Below are 27751 nucleotides of genomic sequence, written 5' to 3'. Positions count from 1 at the left end.
GAGTATTTCATATTTACAGAAGAAGCATGGCAGCCATCTTGCTGTTGTAACCTGCCACCAGAAATATTCATGACAATACTCTTGGAAGCTTTCTGGTGGGCCCTGGCAGGGTAACAAGTACAAGTTTCTTTATTCCTAATGGGTCCTGGAAGAACTGGCTTCACATAAGTCTTGAAGATATACTCTTACGATATATTTATAAGTTGTTGGCTAAGGGCCTAAGTCTGATTCTGATAGTATTTCCTTAATGAAATCTTTCCTACCATTCTTTTAACTCTTACTTATTTCTTTCCACTACCCCATCCTCCCCCCTAATTCCTTGGGAGAATCTGTAAATCTTTTATAGTTCTTTATTTCCCACTCAGGGTTTAAGAGGAAGTTTGCTATAAAACGTAGCAAGCATTCAATTAAAAAATGCAAATAGCTACATCAACATGCCAATTCATATAATTTTTAGATCACATGAGGGGGAAAAAACCCACAATTTTCTGGAAAAGACTATTGATCTTTGAGAGTTAAGGATACAGCTGGCAAATAACAGGAAGGGCTTGGCAAATCGCCAGGAAAGAGCATGTGTGCATTGTGCTTTTGGTCTTCCCAGATGTCTGTCTTTGGAGGTTCAAGGTATGAGTCCTGTGTGCGTTTCTCAGTAGCAGTCCCCTTTCCAAGAAGGCTGAGCTGGACAGCTCACGCCAGACGCCCCGTGCATCTCTGGGATTTGAATTCACAGACCTCCTTTTAGAGCAGCCCTAACATGCCATTCTAATGTATCAGAAAAGTGGGGGGAAATGGGCTACGAATCCCATCTGAGTTCATGGAGATAGTGTGGGAAATATTTCCAACGTTTTTGCAAAGTGCCAGCAACGTTCATTAAGCACCTACCATAGGTTCTGCGTGCTTAAAAGAGAAGCCAAAGGTATGTGTTAAGCCACGTAGGAACTGCGGTTTGCTGGTTGGTTCTCATTTGCAGAGAGCGGGCGGCTGGGCAGTGATCGCAGTGTCCAGTAGGGGGCTGGCATTCTCTGTCTATACGTGGTCTGGTTCCTCTTCAGAGCCTCCGCTCAGGAGAGCTGCTGTTTGCTGGTGAAGCCGGTGACGTGCAAAGCATCCTGCCTATAGGATTTGAGACTTTCCCAGTGCAGTTTTTTTCTACCCACTTTAAACCTTCAGGTTCTAAATATCAGGAAAGACAGGAAATGCAGTGTGAAAACAGCAGGCCAAAAGTTCTTGATTCACTGTAGCCGGGGAGTCTCAGACTAGGATGGAGATAGATAGAGCTGAGACAGAGTGGGCTTCATGCTAAGCCTTTCTTTGGACTGAGTTTTTGTTGTTAACTTGTTTGATTGAGGTGTACTGCACTGGTTACGAAAAGGCCAGAGCAGTTCCAGCATCAAAATAGTGACAGTTTTGAATACCATAGTATCTACACACTTAGGGAATTTTTATTAAAGAAGATAAAGAGGCCAGACTAGATCTCATCCTCATCTTCACCTTACAGCAACATCAAAAGTTAAGAAACAGCATCTTCAGGGCACTTTTAGGTGAGAAGAAGTCTAGAGATGGATCCAAACAATTGTTTACTTCTGAACTTGAAAGTGGACAATTTCACAAACTGCAATGCCTCCAGTAACAGCATGGATCTCCCTGTGAATGACGACTGGTTCCACCCGGGGATCCTGTATGTCATCCCCGCAATTTATGGGGTTATCATCCTGATAGGCCTCATTGGCAACATCACTCTGATCAAGATCTTCTGTACAGTCAAGTCCATGAGAAATGTGCCGAACCTGTTCATCTCCAGTCTGGCTTTGGGAGACCTGCTCCTCCTGGTAACGTGTGCTCCTGTTGATGCCAGCAGGTACCTGGCTGACAGATGGCTATTTGGCAGGATTGGCTGCAAGCTGATCCCCTTTATACAGCTAACCTCGGTCGGGGTGTCTGTCTTCACACTCACAGCACTGTCGGCAGACAGGTAAGCAGACTGGCTGAAAGTTGCATGCTGTCCTGGGGTGGTAGATGTTTCAGGAAACAACTCCCATGTCATGACAGACAGAGCTGTGTGCACAATAGGAAGTTTTATTCAAACTCAGATTCCCTGCCAGGTATGTTTTTGCTCTGGGAATTACTTCTTGAGTTTGACTTGTTGGTTTAAGAAAGAAAAGTGAGTGAATAGAGAGACAGGAGACAAACGAGGGGGGAGGGAAATTTGTGAGCATTAAGATTGAGGTGCATTTTCTGGAGACCAGTCATTACCTTTTCCTAATTTCTCCCTTCCTGCAGAATTAATTGGCCAGTAAGAAAGATGATCACGCCCCATAGTTTCAACCTCAGGTGAATGTTTTCTTAGTAGCAATTGAAAAACTTCAGAGAACAGAAAAATCTCAGGGTACTTCGTCAAAATATTCTTTGAGAAATAACGAAGAGGAGAAAATAAGGCTCATTTCTTTGAAATTCATTTTCCTCAGACAGTTTAACTTTTCTCACAGCTGATTTTGTATTTGGCTTTCTGTGACTGAAGAGTTGTGTGCTGCTTTTCTAAGTCTCTTTTCAATGGAATTGAACAGTATTGGTTTTCTTGGTTTTTTCCTTCTGGATAAAGATCTATTCAAGGCTGACTCCTAATTTTAAAATCTTTATTGATATGCACTCTCCTTGGGGTTTTTCAGGGGTGAGGGATGAAGAGGGAGTCCAGCATAGGGTTTTATTCTAGGAAATAGACATATTCATGGATGGTATTGCTTGTGTGATCATACTGCATAAAAAATTTACATTTCTTCCCTCTTGAAAAAATTCATTTTCATTCTTGAACATTTATCAAACATCTATCTTGCTAAAACAAAAAATACTTGCTTGAATTCACAACTCAGGAAATACCTGCAGGTTGTTCACACAAATTGCTGAACATGTCTTATGTATTCCTGGCTTCTGAAAATCAGACACGGCATAAACTAAATGGTCAAACTCAGAAAAACCGATACAATGAATCAGACTATATAGTTTTATCTTAAAATCAACTTTATGTTATATGTTAAAGAAACCCTAGGACTTGAGAGTATACCAGAAAAGGTGTGGAAACTGCCTTTAAAAGTTTATACTCTGAAAAAAAAATGTCCCACATTTTAATACATGTGGCACTGGATTCTCATTTTGTAGAGGAACAAACAGTCCTCAGGTGAGCTAGCTTTGTTGAATAATGGACAAATAAAGATAGTGTTATCAGTGTTTGTAGACATGTGTTTATACTTAGCTGCCTGAAGTACACCGCTCAGCACATTTTCAAAGACTGAAAAAGTAAGTAATGAGGGCCTTGCGCCTACTCTCTCACTTACCTTCACCTTATTCTTACCCTGCACAATTGCACATCAGGTACTAGTGGCCACAGACGGTTTCAGGGTAAATTCAGAGCCGGCAAACTTTGTAGCTGGCAGAAACTGTGTGGCTGGTTACCCATGGCCAGGAGCACTTCAGGATGAGGGTAATTTTCTTGATGGGAAAAAGAGATTTTGGTTTCCGGGTTGCTGAATGCAGTGATACAGATGGTGTTTACTGTCTTCCGGGGGAGGGAAACAGAGAGGAAAGTGGGGGCACAGAATGCAAAGATGCAGCTGCAGGGACCTCCCCCCCCCCATCAGCAGAATGAGAAAGCTCTTTCGGAAGCACATGCCGGCAGCTGCAGTGTGTCCTCAGTCAGTTTACAGTTACTATGTGTCCTTTCCAAGCTCAGAAGTGACTGTGAGCTCCCATGCAACCAACTTTGTATGTTTTGCTGAACTTCAGAAAGCTGTTGGGTCACCTGGATCACAGGTAGTACATGTAACTGGCTTCAAGGAGAAGGATCATTATTGAACTTGTTAAAGAATAGCAGACTCTACGTGTCTATTTCAAAAAGCTATGGGATTCTTTTAGTACCAAGGATTGAACCTAGGCTGCTTAATCACTTAGCCATATTCTTAGCCCTTTTAATTTTTGATTTTGAGTTAGGGTCTTACTAAGTTGCCGGAACTGGCCTTGAACTTGTGATCCTTCTGCCTCAGCCTTCTGAGTCTTGGGATACATGCATGCACCACTGCGCCCAACAAACTGTGGGGTTCTTATTACAACCTTGTGAGGTTGACAGTGCAAATTCTGTATCTTTTCTTTTCCACAAGGTGTAATCTATATACACAGTAAACTCAACAAGTTGAAAGCTTGACACATTTTTACATGTCTATATATCTGCATAACCACTATCCGATTGAGATATAGAAGAGTTCAGGACCCCTAGAGTGTCTCTTAGGCCCTTCCTGGTTAATCATTAGATTATTTATGCCAATTCTTTAATCTCATATAAATGGAATTGTGTAGTGACTGTTCTTTTGTGTCTGGCTTCTTATGCTTATCATTATTTCTGTATTTATTCTTATTGGTGCATGTAACAGTGGCTTGTTCTCTTTAATTGTGTGTAGGTTTCCATGGGATGAATATACATCAATTTTTTTTTCCATTCTAATACTGATGGATACAGGATTGTTTCTGGTTTGGGATTATAATAATCTGGATATTCTTATGTATGCCTTTTGGGGGACACAAGAGTATATGTCTGGGTGTGTAATGCTGGATCCTAGAGACATGCATTTAGTAAACATTGTCAGTTTTCCAAAGTGGTAGTCTATATTTGATAGATTGGTAAAGGGGTAAATCAGAATATCCTTCATACTAGATGATCACGAGAATCATAGGGGCACTTTAAAACCCTATAAATTCCTAAATCTACCGAATCAGGGTTTCTGAGGACCTGTAGTGATAACATCCAACCCTGCCCTCTATAGATTGGCAGTCAATGCCAGTTCTCCCCTTCTTCAGGTCAACTTGAGTCTTTGTCAGGATGAGAAGAACAGCATTTTTCTAGAAAAGTTTATGTCATTGTCCCTGTGTCAAAGGGAGACTTCAGAAATTGCAATTCTGGGATTTGCATAACTGATTAATTGCAGGTTTGCAAGCCCCTTTAATATTTCCCCCTCCCCTATGTTTTCTGCTCTTACACACAGAAAACGTCCTCAGAGACATGGCTTCACTGATTCATTTCAGAACACTTTCTCCTTTCCTAACTATAAGACTCTACTCCTTATCCCATGTGGGCTTGGATGAGCATCAACAGATCTGCATTTTAGACATTTTTCTGCCACTACTATCCAGATGAGGAAATGGGAACAAGTCACTTAACTCTCTGGCCTTAGTTGAATCAGCCATAAAATGATGGATTTGAATTAGATTATTTCTATGATCCCTTCTAATTCCAAAATCTTATGATTTGTATCTGTCATTTTGCTTCCTTCAAAATTTGGCTTAACCTTTCTCCTTAAAGCCCTATGTTAGCTCATTCTATCTCAAATTTCCTCACCCTTCCCTAAATATGACACTTATTATCTGAGACACAAATCATCTTGTGACATGTTTTATCTTGCTGTTTTGAAGCATTTCACTTTATCTTTTAAAAAATTCTCTCATATATTCATTGCTTTAAAATTTTAGGTAGATTATTAAAAATGTTGAGGGCAGAGATTTCTTATATAGTTCATTATAGAATTCAGTGTCGTGGTCATGCAAGCCACGTGTGAAATGGTTGGCAGCCACACGGGCTAGTGGCCACTCAACTGGACAGCACAAATTCAGAACATCCCCATCAGAAAGTTCTACCAGACAGGGCAGAAGAGAGTTTACTCTGTGCCTTGAGTTCCAAATCTCTTTCCCAGGATCTATGTTTGCTGCTCTTGTCTCACAGAGCACAGGAGGAATTCCTCAACTATCAATGCCTCCCAGTAGCTCAGGCTCCTCTTGTCTGTTAAAGACATTCTATTGAAGACTCCCACACAGGAAGAGGGAAGAAATCAAGGAGCCCAATACCATCTCCAACCACAGACTTGGGGAATTTGGGCATCCCATTGATGAGGTTTTGAGACTTACTGAAGAATACATGAGAAAGGGTCCACTTTCCAGGTCTTCTTTCTGATATTTCCATTCTCTTTTGCTGACCCTCTTCCATCTATTATTCCCTTGTCCCAGAACTTGCCAGAATAGACACTGAGCTATCCAAACTCCTCTTACTGTCTCCCACACGTACCTCCAGACTTCTCCTGTCTCTGACCTCTTTTTCCCCTCCATGATGGGTTAGGCCCTACTCTTTCCATCTCCCCAAATCTTATCAATCTGTCAAGGCATGGTTCTCCTATTTTTCGCTTTCATTGATTTTTTTCCTTTTCCCAAGATACTATTACCTATATTGTTCATTAGTTATCAAATCTATCCTGCTTGGTACCACTATGTCCCTTTTACAGGTGTGTTTTCTACTTCCTTAATCATAAGGGAAGCTCCATGGAGTCTGTCTTCAGGGATACCCTGACTCACCCTACTTAAAATACAAGTGCCATTAGCTATGGCTTGATTGATGTTTGAGCAGTGACAAAATGGTAAAAAATCCACCAGCTAGAAGTTGGCAGGAATTTAACCCTCACAGCAAAATCAGAGGCAAGACAAACTAGAACATTCCTCTTCTCATTCCTTCAGAGGAACCCAAAACTTTTCTTCAGAAGCTATCAAAACAAAGTCTGCTTCAATGTCTCTGCTCTGGACAATGGGAGCTACAGACTCCAAACCAGACTGTTCTGAAACCCTAAGGGACTTCAGGGTGATCTCCTCAGAAGGAGTCACCCCATGATTTAAAAGGTTCCTTTACTGTAATTCCAGCTTCATTGATTCCAAAGAGATTGGCCCTTTTCTTCCAAGAGAAGATGTATTTTAATTTCTTATAGAGCATCCTTCCAAAATGTTCCTCAGCTGGAGCAGTTTACATGAGCTGCCAGGTTATAACTTCTCTAAAGTTTGATTTTTCTGAGGCTTCTGTTGACTCTCTGGAAGGAAATTCAACTCAAGTCTCCCCTTAGTAATGGAGCTACCACAGCTGCTAGCAGATTCTGAGTGCCATCAGAGGGCAGGTGCTGTGGAAGTGGGTTTTCCCAGCAAGGCTCTGTCAACTGGAGTGCTACAGAAGAGAAGGGCAGTGAAGAACTTTGATCTCGTCTCTCACACATTATCTTTTCAAGTGTCAGGCTTTTATGTGATTAATTAAGTATCATTTCTGGAAACTTATTATGCATGGAGGCAAAAAAAAAAAAAAGGCACAAACTTGATCATGAAACATACAGTGTAGCCTGAAAAGGGCTCCCTGGTGAGGTTTTTTGAACTGTGCCTGTCAATAACATCCTTTAAAAATAGACCAAATTTGCATTCTTGTACTTATAAATCCTCCTGGTGTGTGAGGTTGCATAAATTCTGCCTTAATTAAAACACATGTTTTTCAGAACAAAAAATTTAAAAGAAATCCTTCACTCCACTTTTTTTTTTTTTTTTTAACCTCCCAGTCATTCAAAGGGACTTTGAAGAGGTTCACTTAAATATCAGTCACCTCCTATAAGAAGTCTTCCTTGGCCACTCAGTCTAACAGAATGACCAACATTAGTCTATCCTCCAGTTTCTTTTCTTTCTTTCTTTATTCATATTTTTTGGAGTGTAATTTATACACAGTGAATTCTAAAATGTCCATTTCTATGAATTTTGACAAACTTATTCAATTGCATCACCACCACAACCAAATCAAGACAGAGAATCTTTCCCTCACCCCCACCCCCAATTCTCATATGTTTTTCTATAATTTATCCCCTTTTTCTACCCCCTACTCTTGGCCACTCATCTTTTTTTAGAATTTCACAGGAATGATATCATGCAGTATCATTCAACTCATGTTGCATATATAATTAATCCACATTGTTTTTTGCTTAGTAGTATTCCTTTGCATGGATATAGCAGTTTGTCTGTTCCCCAGTTGATGGGCACTAGGGTTATTTTCAATTTCTTGTGATTATTAATAAATCCAGCATAAGCATTCATGTACAGTTTTCATATGGGTGTATATCTTCATTTCTCTTAGGTAAGTATCCAGAATTATACTTTACTTTATATGTTCTACCACTGGAATATAAGCTCCCAAAAGTAGGAGACTATCTCATTCAAGAACATATTCTCTGACACTAGAATAGTTCCTAACCTATAGTGGGTGCTCAATAGATCTTTGTTGAATAGATAAATGGATGGATGCAGGAAAAAAGGAATAAAGAAATGAATGAATTCTGGTAGATCTATTAAGTGAACCTGGTGTACTGTAACCCATATTGTTCATTTTCTTTGATGGTTAACAGAGTACAGCCTTAGAATAATGCTTCTGACCACAGATGACAAGAGCTAATCTAGGTTTTATGAAAACTGGGGGTGCTTTTTAAGAAAACACAAGTAAAATTTTGAATGAAATGTCAAAAAAAGAAATGAAAGTTTAACCTGGTATGGTGGCACATGGCCATAGTCCCAGAAACTCCAGAGGCTGAAGCAGGAGGATCGCAAGTTTGAGGTCAGACTAGGCAACTTAGTGAGATCCTGTCTCAAAATAAAAATAAAATAAAATAAGAAGGGCTGGGATGTAGCTCAGTGGTAGTGTGCCCCTGGGTTCAATCCCTATTACTATATATAAATATATAAGAATGTTTTAAATCATTTAGAAAGCATACATCAGATTTAGGAATCATAATACATTATTAATTTAAATAAACTCATAAATTCCAGAAACATCACAAAATCCAGAACAACATAATACCTATTAATTAATTCAATTCTACCTGTATATTTAAATTTAAATCTACCATCTTATTATTTGATTTTATTGGTGTCACCCTATTAAGTAACTGTCCTACTTGTTTTCTTAAATATCTTGGGTCAGTCATCATTTGTCTCTCTTTAAATGTATTGTGATTTTGTAATATCCTTTCTTCCCTCCCATTTTCCCTCTCCCAGCCTCCCCACTCTCGCTCCCTACCCGCCTCTTGCTCTCCTACTATGCTAGGTATGGAACCCGAGACCTTGCTAGGCAAGCTCTCTACTACTGAGCCACATCCATAGCCTTTCTTCTTTCCTTCCTTCTTTTCTTCCTTCCTCTTCCTTTTGCGTATTTGTGTGTTGAGGATTGCTCCCCAGGCCCCATGCATGCTAACTAGGCACGCACTCTACAACTGAGCTACACTCCTAGCCCCAGTAATATTCACTTCTATAGAGAAATTAGAAGAGTATATCGTTGCCTTGCATTTTTTAAAACTAAAATAGTCTTTTTATTAATGAAAGGTTGGAAAATTTGCTTTCAACTTCAAGCCTTATTATTGGTAATGTTATATAAATGTTTAGGATTATTATCAAATTTTAGAAAACCACTGTCTTAGTCTTTTTTTTGCTGCTATAACAGAATACACAGACTGGGTAAATTATAAACAATACAAGTTTATTTAGTTCATGGTTCTGGAGCCTGGGAAGACCAAGAGCATGGTGCTAGCATCCTGCGAGGGCCTTCATGCTGTGTCATAATATGGCAGAAGGGCAAGTGAACTTGAGCAAGACACAGAGGAAATGGGGACTGAACTTGGCATTATAACAATGCGCTCTCATATAACTAATCTGCTCCTGGCATTAATCTGCTCACAAGCACAGAGCCCTCATAACCTAATTACCTGTTAAAGGTCCCACCTCTTAACACTGTACGGTGACAGTGAAAATAAAATTTCAACATGAGTTTTCAACACTCAAGCCATAGCAATTACTATAATGTTTCTTTCTTACATGGGCCGTAAAAATTTAGAGCATTTCAAGTTTTCTTGTTCCTTGAGTAATCTTAAGTACTCATTTAATTGATGACACTTATTAACCTACTTGGTGTGGCTGTCTTCACATTATGAGCTTTTTGTTATCTTTATCAATGTTGGTATTTTGTGGTTATGCATAACACAAGTGAATTTATACAAATATATTTGCTACTTGTAATTTGGCTCCAGGTTTCTGCCCTATAAATACGAACATTGATAAATTCAATTCTACCTGTATATTTAAATTTAAATCTACCATCTTATTATTTGATTTTATTGGTGTCACCCTTTTTATAATCTTTTTCCTCCCTTTCTACCTATGCCGTTGTTAATTATCAAGCTTTTCTTAATATTCTTTTAGTTACTACCCTAGACTTTACAATATGTATACTTAATTTACTAGAATCTTCTACACAGTACAAAGAATCTTGTAGACAGTACAAAGTTAATAAGACACTTAAAATTCTCTCCTACTTTTTGTTTTATTTGTTCTATATTTTAATTCTTTTTGTATTTTAAGACCCACACGACATTATTTTGACTCTTTGTATCTACTTTACATTTACTCACATGTTTACCTTTAGATTTAAATTTGGATTTAAGTGCATTCACTTATTTACCTTTACCATTGTTCTCTGCTCCTTCCTACATCTCTGTGCTTCATCTGAGATCATGTTACAGCTACTCAAAGAATCCGTTCTGTATTTCATTTAGTGTTAAGTTTCAAAGTGATACATTTTCTCAGTTATTGTTTTCCTGAAAACCTTTTTCCTTCATATGCCTTTGGAGGATATTTACACTGGGCATAGAATTCTAAGAGGGCATTCTTATCTTTCAGCATTTTGAAGTTGTCATTCATTGGCTTTTGATTTCCTCTGTGAAGTCAGATGTCAGTTTTATTGTTGCTCCTTTAATAGTATTAATCCCCTTCCCACCTTGGAACTGATTTAAATTTTTTTCTCTTTCATTTTTGGTTTCCAGTAGTATTACTACGATGCACATAGGGTTGGTTTTCTTTGTATTATTCCTGCTTGGAATTCATAGTATTTCTTTAATCTGTGCCCTGAAGATTTTTAGTCAGTTTTGGAAAGTTCTTGATTATTATTACTTCAAATATTGCTCCTATTCCATTGTCTCCTTCCTTATGCTATCCACATATAAATAGAATAACTACAGGTTAACTTAAATCTTTTTACCCCTTTTGATTCTTTTTTATTTTATTAAGGCAGGTAATTTCATATTAGTGTAAGACCTCTGTCATTGAAAATAATTTAAAACACAATTTAATTACATCATATTGCTATGTCACATGCATCTCCTACTTCCTTTTTTTGTATTTTTAATCCTTTTTTCTCACTGTACTTCAGTCTTACCATTTTCAGTTCACTAATTCTCTCTTTAACTATGTCTAGTCTGCTTCTGAAGTTTCTATTTAATTCTTATTTTCAGTTATTGTGATTGTAATTCTAGAATTTACATATGGTTCCGTCTTGTAGTCTAATTTCTCCAATTCATCTCAATATATTTTAAAATCCCTCTCTGGTAAACTCTAACATGTAGAATCTCTATAAGTCTGTTTCTATTATATCATTTTCCTTTTGTTTTTTGGCCACTTTGTTTTGTTGCCTGGTATGCCAGGTAGTTTTTGTTTGACAGTTTAATTTTTCATATGAAGAATTGTAGATGATTTGATGCTCTAAATGATATTAACTTTGGGAAAGATGAGTTTTTGCTCTTGCAGCTAGAAGGTGGCAGGATATTTGACACAAATACTGAGTAGGGGACTGGGATTGTGGCTCAGTGGTAGAGCGCTTGCCTAGCATGTGTGAGGCACTGGGTTCAATCCTCAGCACCACATATAAATAAAGGAATAAATAAAGGTCTATCAACACTAAAAAAATATTTTAAAAAAGACTGAGTAGATTGGCAGCTGGGCTTTGGTCTTTGTGAGGATTAGTTGGTTCTCCTCTACTAATAAGGTTTACATCTTTCAGCATCTTAATTAAAACCTGGAGTGTTAACCTAGGATCCTCTACTTGGTGGTCTCTGGACTCTACTTATTGTCCCTCTCTAAAGTTTCTAGAAATTCTGTTCATCTCTTAGTTTCTCTACTGTTGCTTGAAATCTGTAAATGCCTTCAAGGGAAAATGATGCTGAATAATAGTTTCATCTCCAAGCTTCCTTTCTCTCCAGAATTTTGGCTTCTTGTGTAGTCATAGCCTTGTGTTTGCCTTGGTGTTTCACTGATGTTTTCAAAGAGATTTTTTTCTAACTTTTCGGTACAGAAGACTTGGTCAGCAACGAGCTAGGTCACCATTATCAGGAGGGGATAATCCCATACCACCTGTCTTAAGACCTGGTCTGCTGCCATTGAAAACTCCACACATCTTAGTTCTTTTGAAGAGGAGTTTGGAAGTACCTACTCAGGCCTGTGGGATCAGCATTCAGAGCCTCAGATGATCTTAGCAATTTAGAGTCAGAGAAGTGAGCTCTGGCTAACTTCAAAATGAGTAAGTGAGAAATTTCAGCTGATGCCTGTAGCAGCAGACACTGCCAAGCATGTAGGTACATCAAAGCCTCTGCGATCTTCAAAACTAGTCCAGGACTCTTAGCCCCAGTAAGCAGGAGCTAGAACTGACATTCAGTTATACAATGAGGGATAACAGTGAACATTCAATGGAAAGGAAAGAGACAGAATGTTCTAAGGTACGTTTCTTTAAACTTCTTTTCTTCATTCCCTTCCTTCCTCCCTTATTTCCTTCCTTCCTTCCTTCTTTTTTTCTTGTATTGTACTCAGGCCAATTGGCCAATGGCAATAACTAAAAGTTATACAGGAAAGAAGTAGAGGAAAAATGCAAATTTGTGCACATAAAGAAATTTATTAAGAAGGACTTACTGTGACAATAATGTGTCTCAGTGACTCATTTATTTCCTTATGCTGTCTACAAGTAAATGGAAGAACTGCTGATCAATTTTAAGCTTTTCAATGTTTCTTTTTTTCTTAAATTGAGTTAGGCAATGTCATACCAGGGTCAGACCTCTGTTATGAGAAGTTCTTTAACACAACTTTTAAGACAGTAGAAAATTATTAAACAAAGATATCACAGTAGTCTCCCCTAGAGAACATGTGGGAAAATAAATAAATGGGGGCTGGGGATATAGCTCAGCAGTAAAGTACCTACTATCTTGCATGAGATCTTGGATTTAATCCCCAACGTTCCAAACATAAAGTGATCAGAACAGAATTTTATTTTATTTTATTTGGTACTGGGAATTGATGCTAGGGGTGTTTTGCCTAGGGGATACATCCCCACTCCACTTTACTTTTTATTTTTGAGACAGAGTCTCTCTAAATTACTGAGTGTCTTGCTTAGTTGCTGAGGGTGGCCTCAAACTTGGGATCTTGCCTGCCTCAGTCTCCTGAGTTGCCAGAATTATAGGCAGGAGCTATTGCACCCAGCTCAGAATAGATTTTTAAGAATCTCATTATTATCTTTTGTCTCCTCTTACTTTAAATGGTTGAAAACATTGCAGAAGGGTAGAAAAATGAGAATTTGGCATTATTTCTTTTTTAGATTTTCAACAGAGGTGAAATTAAAGGTTAAAATGATGGTTAGGGAATATGGGAACTAACTATATGATGAAGACAAGTATTATCAATATCTACTTCTAACTATTCTTACTTGTGCTTTAAAAAGACTCAGGCCTCACGTGGTGGCACTCTGTAATCCCAGCAGCTCAGGAGGCTGAGGCAGGAGGATTGAAAGTTCAAGTCCAGCCAGCCTCAGCGACTTAGCAGAACCCTGTCTCAAAATAAAAAATAAAAAGGGCTGGGGATGCGGTTGAGTGGTTAAGTGCTCCTGAGTTCAATCCCCAGTAACAAAAATAAAATAAAATAAAATAAAATACAAAAATAAAAAGACTTAAGAATCTAAAGTATGATGGTCAAATATGAAAATTGCCATTGGCTCAAAGATCCAGAGATCTATGCTCCAGGTCTGGTTCTCAGCTAACTAGCTGTGGGACTTCCCTGGGCTCCAATTTCTTTTTCTTTAAGTTAAAGAAATGGTACTTGATGACTAATACATTTTATCTTCTGTAGTTACATGGAAAACGGGTTTGTAATTAAACATGTGCTCATTTGTCTATAATACTGTGATAATAGCACTTTATGTATGCTGATCTAGCATCATCTCTTCTAAGAGACTTCACAAGGAATATGCAAATGTCATTGTATCCTTCATTAAGTGCTTTTCTTGAGTGTACCTTCCTTTCCCAATTGGATTTAAATCCTCAGAGGCTAAGGACTTTCATATTCATAGTGCCAAGCAGAGCCTGAAATGCCAAATTAGTACTTAAATGTGCTGATAAATTGAGTAAGCATGCTGAGCAATGAGTGCTTAGTACTGGAAGACCAACGTCAGGGGTCAGTGGCCTATTGTCTTCATTATCACAAATTAATAAGTTTAACAGGCAGCACTGGGTGAGATGGGCGGGTTTACCTCCATTTAAAAAAGGAATAAACAACTTTGACGTAGACAGACAGGGGACAAAATTATGCACATTCAGACATTCAGAGCACATAGGCCTGAGCTAGGCAGACTTTTCTGAAAAGGGCCAGATGCTAAATGTTTTAAGCTTTGTGGGCCATACGGTGGGTCTCTATTGTGACCACTTAATTCTGCCTTTTTGGCATGAAAGCAGCCATAGAAATGCATAAATAAATGAATATGTCAGTGTGCCATTAAAGCTTTGCTTATGGACATTGAGATTTGAATTTCATATATCACAAAATTTTATTCTTTGGATTTTTCCCAACCTTTTAAAATGTAAAGACTATTTCTAGCTCATGGTCACACAAAAGCAGACAAAAAACTAGATTTAATTGGTGAGTCCTAGTTTGCTGTCCCTGATACAGTGTCATATGCACATACTCTGGTCATTTAACAGTGAGATTTTCCTATTTAAGTAGAGTGGACCTAGAAGAATCCATGGCCCCGTCCAGTTACGTAGGACAAACTTACTAGGGGATATTATAAATAAACATTCTATATCTGTAAGGCTTTGTGGTTAGAAGGCACTGTCTTGTTATGCATCTTAGCTTTTTGGATCATCTGTAATCCCAATCACTATTTTTAAATGGTGAGATGAAGGTTCTATAGCACATGATTAGGAAATGGTAAGAGTCAAGCAATGATTTTTTTTTTTTTTTTTTTTTTGGTACGGGGGATTGAACTCAGGGGCACTCACCCACTGAGCCACATCCCCAGTCCTTTTTTATATTTTATTTAGAGATGGGGTCTCACTGAGTTGCTCAGAGCCTTGCTAAGTTGCTGAGGCTGGCTTTGAACTCATGAGCCTCCTGTCTCAGCCTCCCAAACTGCTTTTGATTACAGGTGTGCACCACCATGCCCAGCTCAAACAATGATCTTTAAGAATGCTTTCTGGCATGCCTTACGTCCTGTGTGCTGTCTACAGTTGTTTAAATGAAAAAAATTGAAAGGGTTCCCTAGAAGGACATGGCACCCAGAGGTGCTAGCTGTCATCTGCAGAGCACTGCCTTCTGGCTAGAGGGGTCATGGGCATGTGTGTGAGGCAAGGAAATGCTTACATTATAGGTCATTTGAAAAATCTGAAAAATTGTATACCCCCAATTCTGTACAAAAAGGCAGAGGAAAAATTGGAAGGCAATATATCAGAACATCGCAAGTAAGAATTATGCTTGTATTTTTTGTTGTTGTTTTTTAGTTTTTAGAATTCTCTACTGTCTGAATTTTTATAGTGAGCTCATTGTACTTTATGACAATTTTTTAACTGAAAAAAGTCCTTCAAATAACTCATCCACCCACCTTGTTGATATCTTTGCTGACTTATAGCAACTTTTTCAGTTGGTTCTTAAGATAGTCCAAGCTTGCATGGTTACAAACTCTTTGCTTTCTTTAATTTTATTGTGATAAAATATACAACACAATGAAAAATTTACTATTTTAGCCATTTTTAAGGGCACAATTCAGTAGCATTAAGTACATTTACACCAATGTGTAACTGTTACCACCATCCATTTCCAGTACTTTGTCAGCTTCCTAAACTGAAGCTCTGTACCCTTTAAATAATACCTCCTTTCTTTCTTTTTATTTTTATTTTTGCTCTCTTGTTTTGTTTTGTTTACTGCTTTGGGGATGGGTCACATTTAGTAAAGCTGTTTTAGTCAGCTTTTTCACTGCTGTGACCAAAATACCTGACAAGAACAATTTTAAGGAGGAAAAGTTTATTTGGGGCTCATGGTTTCAGAGGTCTCAGTCCATAGATGGACGACTCCATTGCTCTGGGCCCAAGATGAGGCAGAACATCATGGCGGAAGAGTTTAGTGGAGGAAAACAGCTCAGAACACGATACCAGGAAGGAGAAAGAAAGAGAGAAAGAGAAACATTCTTCTCCCCTTGCCATGGACAAAATAAACCCCAAAGGCACATTCTCAGTGACCTACCTGTCAGTCATGCCCTCCCAGCCTATAGTTACTGCCCAGTTAATACCTATCAGGGGATTAATGAGCTGATTAGGTTAAGGCCCTTATAACCCAATCATTTCACTTCTGAACTCTCTTGCATTATCTCATACATGAGCTATTGGGGGACACTCACATCTAAACCCTAATAAGAGCACTGTTCATAGTGGAAATGGATTCAAAAGTGTTGAATTTAAAGAGATGTCTCAATTTGAGCTCTGTATCTTCTCATTGTCAGCTAAGTGACTTTCAGTAAATCACTCTTATAAGCCTCAGTTTTCCAATATTTAAAATACGAGTATTTACTTCTGATATATCACAGGACTGTTCAAATGATGAAATGAAATAATATGCATTGACTTCTTTATACAATGTTTGAATTCCTAGTCAAAAGAATGTGAATACCATCACCATGATTACTATTTATTTTTAGAAGGGAGCCAAGAGGTAGTTATCAAAATCTTGACCAGTTGACATTCTAGTGGACATTCATCCTTCCCAGGAAATGCAATCATAACATTTTATTTATTTTTTAATATGTATATTTTTTAAATATTTATCTTTTTTAGTTGTAGTTGGATACAATACCTTTATTCCATTCATTTATTTTTATGTGGTGCTGAGGATCAAACCCAGGGCCCTGTGCATGCTAGGCAAGCACTCTACCCCTGAGCCACAATCCCAGCCCCCATAACCTTTTATTTAAATAGTGCTCCCTGTTTCCCAAAGTGTTTTGAAACATCTCAGTTAGCTTTCCATCACAATAAGTAAGATTGCTACCATTACTCCATTTTGCAGATGAAGCAAATGGAAGTATTCAGATCTCATGGTTTAAAGCCTGGACTCAGGAGCCAGCAGCCTTTATTCAAGCCCCAGCCCTGCCACTCTTGGCTATGTGGCCCTGGGCAAGTTATTTACTTCTCCATGCCTCAGTTTCTTCATCTGTAAAATTAAATAAGATGACAATAGTAATACCCATCTTCTGGTATTATTATGTGGATTTAAAAAATTGACTTTATGGGGGTGGGGACTGAGGATTGAACTCACTGTTTTACCCCTGAGCTACATCCCCAGATCATTTTAATTTCTATTTTGAGACAGGGCCTTGCTAAGTTGCTGAGGCTAGCCTCAAACTTCTGATCCTCCTGCCTCAACCTCCAGAGTCACTGGAATTACAGGCATGTGCCACTGTGCCCAGCAAAAAAGTTGATTCTTGTAAGTGTTGAGAGTTGTGCCAGACCCAAAATAAATGCTAGGTAAGTTTTTGCTAAATAAAAAAATAAAAATAAAAACAAATGGAGAAACAGCATATTTCCACCAAAAAAAAAATGTTAATTATGAAAGTAGAAGTAGAATGCAAGGCTCCCAGTCTTTATCCAGTCTCACCCTCCCTCTCCCCGTTTTGGGATCCTTCACTACACAGTGATGCCTCCCCAACACTGCCCAGATCAACCTTGAGGCCAGTGGACCCAGTTAGCTATAAAGTTGGATCGTCCCACTTATAAAACCTCTCACAGAAGTTTACTTAAATATAGTGCCGTCAAGTTTTTATAATTAAATTCAATGAGTCATATGCCATGATGGTATTTTTGAGCTTTAATGATTCTTGTTTGTGGAAAAAAAATGATAATGTATTTTATTAAGATAATTTTGAAATTCTGTTTTTATTCCCAAGAACTTGAAATATATTTGAAAAAAAATTTGAAATATATTTGAAATATATTTGGAAAAAAAGAAATACATTTGAAAATCACTTCAGATATTTTACTTTCTCTCTATAATTCATAAACTGAGTGGACCAGCAGAATTTACATAGCAAGTGGAGTTCCTATCCCGTAGGGCACCTGAAGGTCACTTACAGTCCCAGACTTCCTGTGTTTCTCTGCAAGGTCCATCCCTGGGCCAATGTAAGGTTTAGAGCATGCTGGAGTATCCTAGAAATAACAACCCAGGATAATTCTCAAAGAGGGGTGGGGGAGAGTTGAATAAATACCATGACCTCATTCCTTGATGACACAGCTCTGAAATGTACTCAGTGTGGGTCTCTGCAGGGATCCCCAGTTGGGATGTAGTTCAGTGATAGGAAGTAGGCCTAATATGTAGGAGGCTTGAGTTTAAGTTCCAATACTGGGTGGTGGGAAATTTGCTATTTAGCTAAAATTCACGCTTAACTCGAGTGGTTTATCTGACAGCCTTGTCTCTCCAGAAGATTCTGATTAATGTCAAGGGAGACTCAGCAAGAGTGTGCCCTAGTTGCCTACAGTGGTACCTTTTTATTGGCTTCCAATTCTTCCCTGTCTTACTTCCTTACTCCCTCCCTGTGCTTCCTAGGATTCCCTCCCTTGCTTGACCTAAATCCTTGCCTCAGACTCTGTGTGGAGGTGAATAACAATTTATGAAAACAATTTATGACCCAGAATCTATTCTCTCCACTCTACAGCATGAGCGATTCTTCTCCATCTTTGTAATTTTCCCTATTCTCTGTGTATCTTCCATGCTACACGGTCGAGTAATTGCAGACAGTGCCTAACTATAATTTGCAAATGGGATCTATAAAAGTTCTTTAAACTTTTTGGCTCATAAACTGCTGAAAAAGTCTAACACGATATAAATATATATTCTTCCTTCCATAATATTTTTGAGGAATGGCCTTCCAATGACAACGTGTGCCAAGATCTTTGCACACCTACTGAAATTTAACTTGGGTTAACTGCTTTTCCTTTGTCATTTTAAACATACCCACTGGCAAGTGTAATGTTTCATCCTGCTTATACTCCTTCTGACAGCCTCCCTCACAGGATTAGCATTGAACTTTGAAATCAGATCATCCTGCTAAAACTCATTTTTGGCCCAAGGGTCAATAGCTGTCCAATACTTTATGTGAAAGTGCCATAAGATGGCCCACAATTGATTGCACCTCCTTTTCCATTTTATTCCTAAGCTTCTATATCCCTCATATCCCAGAGTCAGTATCCTCACTCCTGAAACCTTCCCAGTGTCAGTGGCTCTTTCTCTAGCCTCTTTCCAGCCGCTGGCTTCTAGTCCTTCTCTGATGCCATTGTTTATCTCCCCTCCAATGTCCCACTCAGAGGGCTCCTTGGCTCCTTTTGGTTCTGAGGCCTCTGAATATATGAAAGAGCCAAGATACCTCACTCTTGGCTTCACTCTAGGCCTCAGACCACAGGGAACAGCAATATATATATATTATATATTACTGTTGTTATTATATCATTATATATAATAATATATAATATATTAATGATATATAATTATGTATAATATATCATTATATAATTATATAATATATTAATTAATATATGTTAATTATATATCATATTATCATATGATAATATATTATTTTATTATATATATATATATATATATAAACATTCAGTATAAGACTCAAGGAAGAACAGGAATTTTATATCTGCTTAGGAATACACTGCTTTCACCATGGCTCTAGCAGGTGGAGGATAGATCTTCTGATAATTTCCTTATTTTTTCCTCCTTATTTCCAATATCAGAAATCATGGATTGCATAGTCAATCACAAGACCATGGTGGTAGAAAGCTGTATGACCTGGTGATAGGCCTAGAGGTCATCCTGCATGGGCTCAAACTCTGTTTCCAATACTTAGCACTGATGGCCTTGTATAAGTTACTTAGCCTCAGTTTCCATATCTGTAAAAAAGCAATAACATTAGTACAAGCCACATAGGATTGTTGTGAAGATAAAAGTGGTAATTTAAACAAAGCTCACAGCCCAGTACCTGATTCATGTTAAGTCTCCCATATGTTTTAGCTATGACAGCAGTGGTGGTCACTATTGTTAGTAGAATCAATCTAATTGAAACCCAGGTACTAAATAGTTTTATTCCTGTGTAACCTGTGTAAGAAATTTGCACACAGTATTTACTAAGTGAGACTTGGAAGAAAGTAAATATGTAGAAATCTGGTTGCCTGCAGCCCTTGCCCCTACAAATGTCCCTTCTACTTGTTGGGGGAAGAAAGAAAGAGACAGGTGGAGAGAGAGAGAGAGAGAGAAAAGAAGAAGAAGGAGGAGGAGGAGGAAGAGGAGGAGGAGGAGGAGGAGAAGGAAGGGAGGTAGGTAAAGAAAGAAAGGGAAAGAGAAAGAGATATCTTTTCTTTTCTTTTTTTTTTTTTTTTTGGTACCAGAAATTGAATTCAAGGACACTTGACCACTAAGCCACATCCCCAGTCCTATTTTGTATTTTACTTAGAGATAGGGTCTCACTGAGTTGCTTAGCACCTCGCTATTGCTGAGGCTGGCTTTGAACTCATGATCCTTCTGTCACAGCCTCCCAAGCTGCTGGATTACAGAAGAAAGAGAAGTCTATTATTGGGAAACAGAGCTTGCCTACCACACTTGGAGGTAGGACTTTATATACACACATGAAGGTGATGGCATTGACCTCAAACCATACTATAGAATGAATAACTGATATCTTCTCTCCTCCCCAAAGCAGGGCCTCCTCTCAGGGAGTTAGTGGGCATCTACAGGTACAGGACATAATATCCTCCCTGATAGATAACTTGAGAATTTTAGTCAGAGATGGTCCTGCCTGGATACAGCATCTGTCTTTTGATCTCTTGAAAGAAAAAGTATGATTCCATGTAATCATGGAACATGGATCATGATGTATTTCCTTGGACTGAGTTTAAAACTCACTTCCTCCTGAGACAGAAGGGTCTCTGCTACAGAACTCTAGAAAAACTCCTGAAACTTTGGCTACATTTTCCAGAAAGAGTCCTCTGGGACAACAGACAAGTGGGACTCACATGCTTCTAGAGAGGTGTGACCTATAAATCAGAGAAGGGAAGAAAGTGTCAAGATTTCTATTTATATTGCTTTTTATTTAAATGTAAGGATGAATTAACCATTAGCAATACATAGGGTCCAACTTGACTCTGTGTCAGAGGATCACTGACTCTATATCAGAGGATGTCTTATCGCCTGGTGCACAGGCAGCACGATGGGTGTCTCACCTCATAGGAGGCTCAACAATGATGACATTCTTAACTCCTTCCGGCTCTTTCAGCTCATAGCAAGGCCTTGCCAACTGATATATGTTGGTGCATAATCTAGTTTTAATTAAACTAACATCCCCAAATTGATAAATGGCTCCAAAATATTCCTGCTGAAACAAAACAAATCCAAACAAAATCCCACAAATTTTAGCTGATATTAAAATTGAAAGTCTAAGAGAACATTATGAATATAACAGAGAAGACACATCCTCTGTTCCTGGCTTGGGCACCAATCAGGTATGACACATTCAATCACATCATTTTAATAAAATGCACATCATTTTAATAAAATGCACACTATTTTAATAAAATGCACACTATTATTTCAAAGTTTGCATTTTACAAAGTTCATTTTTTAAAAAATTCTGCATTTTACAATATCCACTCACATTCAACAATTGTCATTTCTTAGATTTTGTTCTAAATGTATGTTCTGTGTGTGTGGGGTGTGTGTGTATGTGTATTTATATATTCGTTGTGTTTTGTTTTGCTGAGCTTTGGAAAGTAAGGGGCAAACATCTAAAGTTTCACCCTTAAGTATAATAGTATATATTACCTGAGGGAAAAAAAAACTCAATGTCATTATCACACTGAATGAAATTAACAATAATTCTTTAAATACCACCTAATATGTAACCATAATCAAATTTTCTCTGTTGTGCCAAAACATCTTTTATTGGTTCTTTTTAAAAATCAAAAGTCAGGCTGAGGATGTGGCTCAAGCGGTAGCGCGCTCGCGTGGCATGTGTGCGGCCCGGGTTCGATCCTCAGCACCACATACCAACAAAGATGTTGTGTCTGCCGAAAACTAAAAAATAAATATTAAAATTCTCTCTCTCTCTCTCTCTCTCTCTCTCTCTCTCTCTTTAAAAAAAAGATATTGTGTCCACCTAAAATTAAAAAATAAATATTAAAAATAAATAAATAAAAATAAAAAGTCAAATCAAGGCTTGTGCATTTCATTTGTTTTATCTCTTTAATCTCCTTCAAGGTAGAATAGTAACTTCTATATTTTCTTTAAAAAATGACGTTGAGTGCTGGGGTTGTGGCTCAGTGGAAGAGCACTTGCCTAGTATGTGCGAGGCACTGGGTTCGAGTCTCAGCACCACATATAAATAAATAAAGGCCCATCAATAAGTAATAAAAATATTTAAAAAAAATAACATTGAGACCATGCCTGTAATACCAGCAGCTTGAGAGGCTGAAACAGGAGGATTGTGAGTTCAAAGCCAGCCTCAGCAACTTAGCAAGGCCCTAAGCTTCACCCTTGCTAAGTTGCTGAGAGTCTTGATGAGTTTTTGAGGCTGGCCTTGAACTTGCCATTCTCCTACCTCAGCCTCCTGAGTAGCTGGGAATATAGGCATGTGTCACTGCTCCTGGATTGATTTGTGTATTATTTTAAATACACTGAGTTATCCATTGCCACTGTTGTTAGTTTACTGCTAAACTTGTCCTAAATTTTTCAAGGAAGATCTTTCAATATGCCTTCTAAGTTCTTTGCCATGAATCCATTATATTCAGCACTTCCTTTCTGACTGGCACAATAAAGTGTTTGAGGTTCATCTTGTACATTTCCTACTCCAGATATAGGATCAACCATTTTTGCAAAGACTTCTGTTTTCTTTTAGTAAGTAAAAAATGTAGGGTGCCTGTTTTACTGTGCATGATATATTAGTACAGTAATACATGTATACAATTTATAAATCAACACATTCAGAATGTAGGTGCATGCCCACTTTCTTTTTACTGAGTGGTATGTCCAATTAGTGCAATTAGAACTATAGGAATGCAGCAAGGGGTGCCTTTGCCCTGGATCTGAGACTAGGTAGCTGCTTGGATCATTTTGCTCATCATCTTTTTTTTTATGGCAAAGAATATTTTATTCTGGCCTAATGCAAGTGGCGTTGAGACTTTTGCAATAGGAGAGAGAGATTGAACTCAACTCCCTGCTCACAAGTTTTTCAAGTTTAACATGGATACATGCTTGTCCTTGTTCATGATATCATTTCCCAGGAAACAAGGGGCTAGAATCAAGTCAACTCTACTGGCTTTCAGGGTCTGTATCCTTGTGCTGCTGATGTCTACTCTGCCCTGCCTCCCAAGCTTGGGAAGCACATTTTTTGCATGGCAAGTTCATCCTTCACCAAAATGGTTATTACTTTCTTAGCTAGATCCTGCTAAGGATCTTAAAGAGTTCTTAGTGAAAAGGAGTTGTGTACTTTCTCAAGTGCCCCACTCCTCTGCAACCACTCGCTACCCTTCCTCTAGCTTGCTCTTGGGTAGCAAAGTACATTGACAAGGTCCAGACAAATATGTCAGCTGAGAAACCGTGCTTCTAAACTAGAGGAGCATTGCCAGATGGTTCTTTCTTCTCACCCCACCGCTTCTGTCCTCTCCCTTTGTCTCCCATCTTCTCCTTTCCTCTGCCTCTTTCTCTAATTTCATTGTTTTTACTTTTCTTTTTTTTGTTCTTTCCATCCTGCCATCTTCCCAGGATTCTGCTCTGAATCCCAAGTCCATATTAGAGCCCAGAGAAAAGTAGGCTATATTAAGAAGAGGTAGAAAAGAGCATTAGAGCGATTTAGTTTAGAGGAAACGGGACAGGATGACTGTAATCGGTTACATACTTAAAGATAACTGTTGGATGTGCACTAAAAGTCAGAAAGTTCTCCATTTGCAGAGCCATAGCTCAAAGGGAGATAAGATTCCACTGCTGTGTGTTGTAGTTTTTTTTACAAGCCAGTTAATAATTCTTCAGAGAAATACTTCATGTTATTCTCAGGAGAAAATAAGGCCAGTGTTTAATAGTTTTGTCAAATCTTTTTAGGTAGGATTCTAATTTGAATGCAGACAGTGTGTCAGTTACCCTAGCGACCATTCTGATCATTTTGTTTTTTTCTTCACCTCTGTCTTCCCCACGTAGTGTACATTTGAATTGTAATGGAAGTTTTAAAATATTTTTGTTTAACAATTCCGACACACTTCAGTAGATAATTATAGACAAATAAGGGCTGAAATGCTGGATCCTTAAAAAATAAACAGACTGCCCACATTGAAATAAAAGACATACTTTTCTGTGGGCAAAGGTTTCCAACCCTGAGTGTAGCAGCCAGCTACTTCTTCTTGCCAGGAATCTCTTTGACACATTAATCTTGTTATGTAGAACCTTGTTTGACCTTTCAAATGTTTGCATAAGAAAAATGATGCACAGATGTTTTCAGAAGTGGGAAAAAATTGTCTTGCGTCCCATATTATCAGAGGAGTGAATGTGTCAGTCTATGGAAGAATGATTCTTACTAAATATGTAAAAGTAAATCTTATCTCTCTCTCTCATTTGTGACAAGTTGGAAACAAGAGAAACATCTGCAAGTCATGTATTCATGATCAATTAATTAGCAACTATTTGCTGAGACCCTACTTTAAAATAAATGGTATGCAGAACAAGGAGCTTGAGGCATTTTTAACACTACATAAAGAAAGAAAGAGAAGCAGATAGAAGCTTCTGACCTCAGAAAAGTTAGGAGGAAAGTAGAAAAGATATACCCAGAGAAAGCTAACAGTTGAATTCAAGATAGTTTATAGTTTATTGTAAGTATAAAATGCGAAGAGTTGAAAATCCTCTCATAAAACTCAGACAGATTGGGAGAAAGAATGGGGATGTTTGAGGCCTAGATTGGTCAACGAAAGCTTCATCAAGATGTTACTTAAGCTGAAATTTGGGAGGATTTGACTCAGATGAATGGAGTCTCTGGAATTGAGCATGAGGAAAACAGGGAGGTAGCCGAGTGATGGACATTTAAGAACTTATGTATCTTTTTAGTGCAGCAGAAAGTTGACAAATCATTCTTTCAAGGGACAAGATGTTGGGGATGATATATATGGAAAGATCCTAGAAATAAATCTGGTAATTAGTGCATTATAGTTACATATAACAGTGGGGTTCATTTTGACATAATAAGCCTCCCTCTTATGTCTGCCTCATTGCTTATCTTTCTCCCAATCCATCTACTCTGTTTATTCATCTTCCATGTGGTTCAAACATGGCTGCCATGAAAACTTTCCTTGACATCAAAATCTTTTCAGCATCAAACATTGACTAACTACATTCTACCTCTTTTTGGGGGGGAGGGGAGGGAGTTAAATGCTTATAAGAAAGAGGAACTCTTTAGTAGATGGCCAGGCCATTCATTAGCTGGTTGGGTATGCACTTCCTCCAGTTCAAACAGACATCACTCTTAAACAGAAACAACCCAGCAGAGACTCCTGACTCCCTGTATTGGGAGCTCTGGGCAGAACAATCTAAGGCAGAAGAGGAAATAGATGTGTTCCATGCTCTATAGGACTATTAGAGATTCAGGGAACATTTAGTATGTTCTGCATGTTTGAGATGTGTCTGGTCTGTTTCTCTGTGTCTGGAAAAGATTTACCCAAACTTTCTTCTGAAAGAGCTGTGGTAACCTGAAAAGCATTGATCTCAAATTAAATGTCGACTCTACCACCTCCTCAACTCTGAGCTTCAATTTCCCATCACAGGATGAGGCTAATAATGCATACCTGTTGGGGTTGTCCGGAATATAAATGAAATAATGTAGATGTCATTATCTGCTTGGCACAAAACAAGGACTTGTTAAAAAAGATTTCTTTTGATTCTTTAATATGTTATGAATATTCCATAACAGAAAAGTCCTTGCAATGTATTTCTACATTCTATTTTTAATTTTTAATAAAATTTATTTTTAATTGCACATTTTTGCATGTCTTTAATAAACAAGGCCTCTTATATAACACAGTTACAATATCCTTATCTCACTCAATACACTAAAATAATTCCTTGATAGCACCAATACTACATCTATGTTTGATTTTTTTCAATAGTCTCAAAAATATCTTTCAATAGTTATTTGGTTTGAATGAAAACTCCAATGGGGTTCACATGTTGAATTGGGTTGATAAGTCTAACATATCTCAGTCTGTAACTATTCTCCCAGTTTTCCTATGACATGCATTTACTGAAAATAGTGGGATCATCATTTTTACAGAATTTTCCAATTTAGAATTTGCTGATTTTATCCTCAAAGCATCATTTAACAGGTTCCTCTATTCCCACATTTCCTGAAAACCAGTTCAAACATGGCTGTCATGATCACTAGAGGCTTACTTAGATTTAGATTCAAATTGTTTTCTGGCAAAACTATAAAGGAAATGTTTTTGTATTATCTTTTATGTTTTAAAAGTCATGAATTTGAAATGGTAGCTCAATAGTTCCCAAGGCATTTTGAACTTAGGAACATGGGATTACCAGTTGATTCTGGTTTACTCATGCATAAGTGAGTCACCTTTACCAGAGACTTACTGGTACTTATGACTGACATCTTCCAGAAGATGCAGATAGAAGTCATAGTTATCATTTTATCTTTAACAAACATATTACTGATGCCTTTTTATACATATCTTTGGCTAAAGATGGTCACCTATTCTACGGGGCTGGGGCTGAGGCTGGGGCTGGGGCTCAGCAGTACAGCATATGCCTAACACTTGAGAGGCACTGGGTTCAATCCTCAGCAACACATAAAAAACAAACAAACAAATAAATAAATAAAACAAAGGTATTGTGTCCAACTACAACTAAAAAAAATATTAAAAAATAAATAAATAAGTAAAGATGGTCATTTATTCTAATTTAAAAAAAATCAATTCCCTGCCTGGCCTACACTATAAGTTAGGAATAAAAATGTTTGAAATGATTAATGAATAGAAAAGAAACTAGATCAAAATAGAACTTATCTTTGAAAATTGTATGTGATTTTACTAATTATTTTAAATGAAAGTAAAGCCAGGGGTCTGGAGTTGTAGCTCAGTGGTAGAGCACTTGCCTCGCATGTGTGAGGTACTAAGCTCCATCCTCAGCACGGCATACAAATAAATAAACAAGGCCTGGGGTTATAGCTCAGGGTAGAGCACTTGCGTCCCACATGTGAGGCACTGGATTCGGTCCTCTGCATCACATAAATATAAATAAAATAAATCAAGTAAAGATATTATGTCCATCTTTTAAAAAATCTTTAAAAATAATAAACAAAATAAAGATATATACATTTATAAAGATATAAAATAAAGATATAAAACAAAGATAAATATAATAAAGATATATAATAAATATATATATAATAAAGATTATTTATTATTATTATTATTATTATTATAAAGAAAGTACAGCCAAGCACATTGAAGCAAGACTGGGATATTATTCTGAAATGTTGGGTTTTAAGATCATGTAGTAAATCATAGCCCTGCCTTCCCTACCTGAGTTGAAAATAGAGAACTAGATAAAGGAATCAGAATAATTGCTTCCACATTTGATAAAGGTATTATCCAGAGTATGTTTTAGGTCCACAGCAATACAGAACTTGTTGACACTCTGGTATCTTGTATTAGACATACCATTCCCCTAGCCAGGGACAGTAGATGACCTCCCTGAGCCCAAT

At 37.8% G+C, this 27751-nt stretch overlaps 1 protein-coding gene across 1 annotated transcript in view; it reads left to right on the top strand.

Annotated features, from left to right (window-relative positions):
* The first annotated feature begins 1094 nt into the window (after positions 1 to 1094).
* Grpr (gastrin releasing peptide receptor) overlaps positions 1095 to 27751 on the top strand; it is a 39397-nt gene continuing 12740 nt past the window's right edge. The window contains exon 1 of the mRNA XM_005316001.4: positions 1095 to 1972. Coding sequence (XP_005316058.1) covers positions 1560 to 1972 — 413 coding nt within the window. The 5' untranslated portion in view covers positions 1095 to 1559. The remainder of the gene's footprint in view (positions 1973 to 27751) is intronic.

The sequence above is a fragment of the Ictidomys tridecemlineatus genome, chromosome X, assembly GCF_052094955.1.
Source record: "Ictidomys tridecemlineatus isolate mIctTri1 chromosome X, mIctTri1.hap1, whole genome shotgun sequence".
Taxonomy (NCBI): domain Eukaryota; kingdom Metazoa; phylum Chordata; class Mammalia; order Rodentia; family Sciuridae; genus Ictidomys; species Ictidomys tridecemlineatus.
Note: the sequence above shows the minus strand (reverse complement) of the source record. Positions and strands in the feature narration are given on the sequence as shown.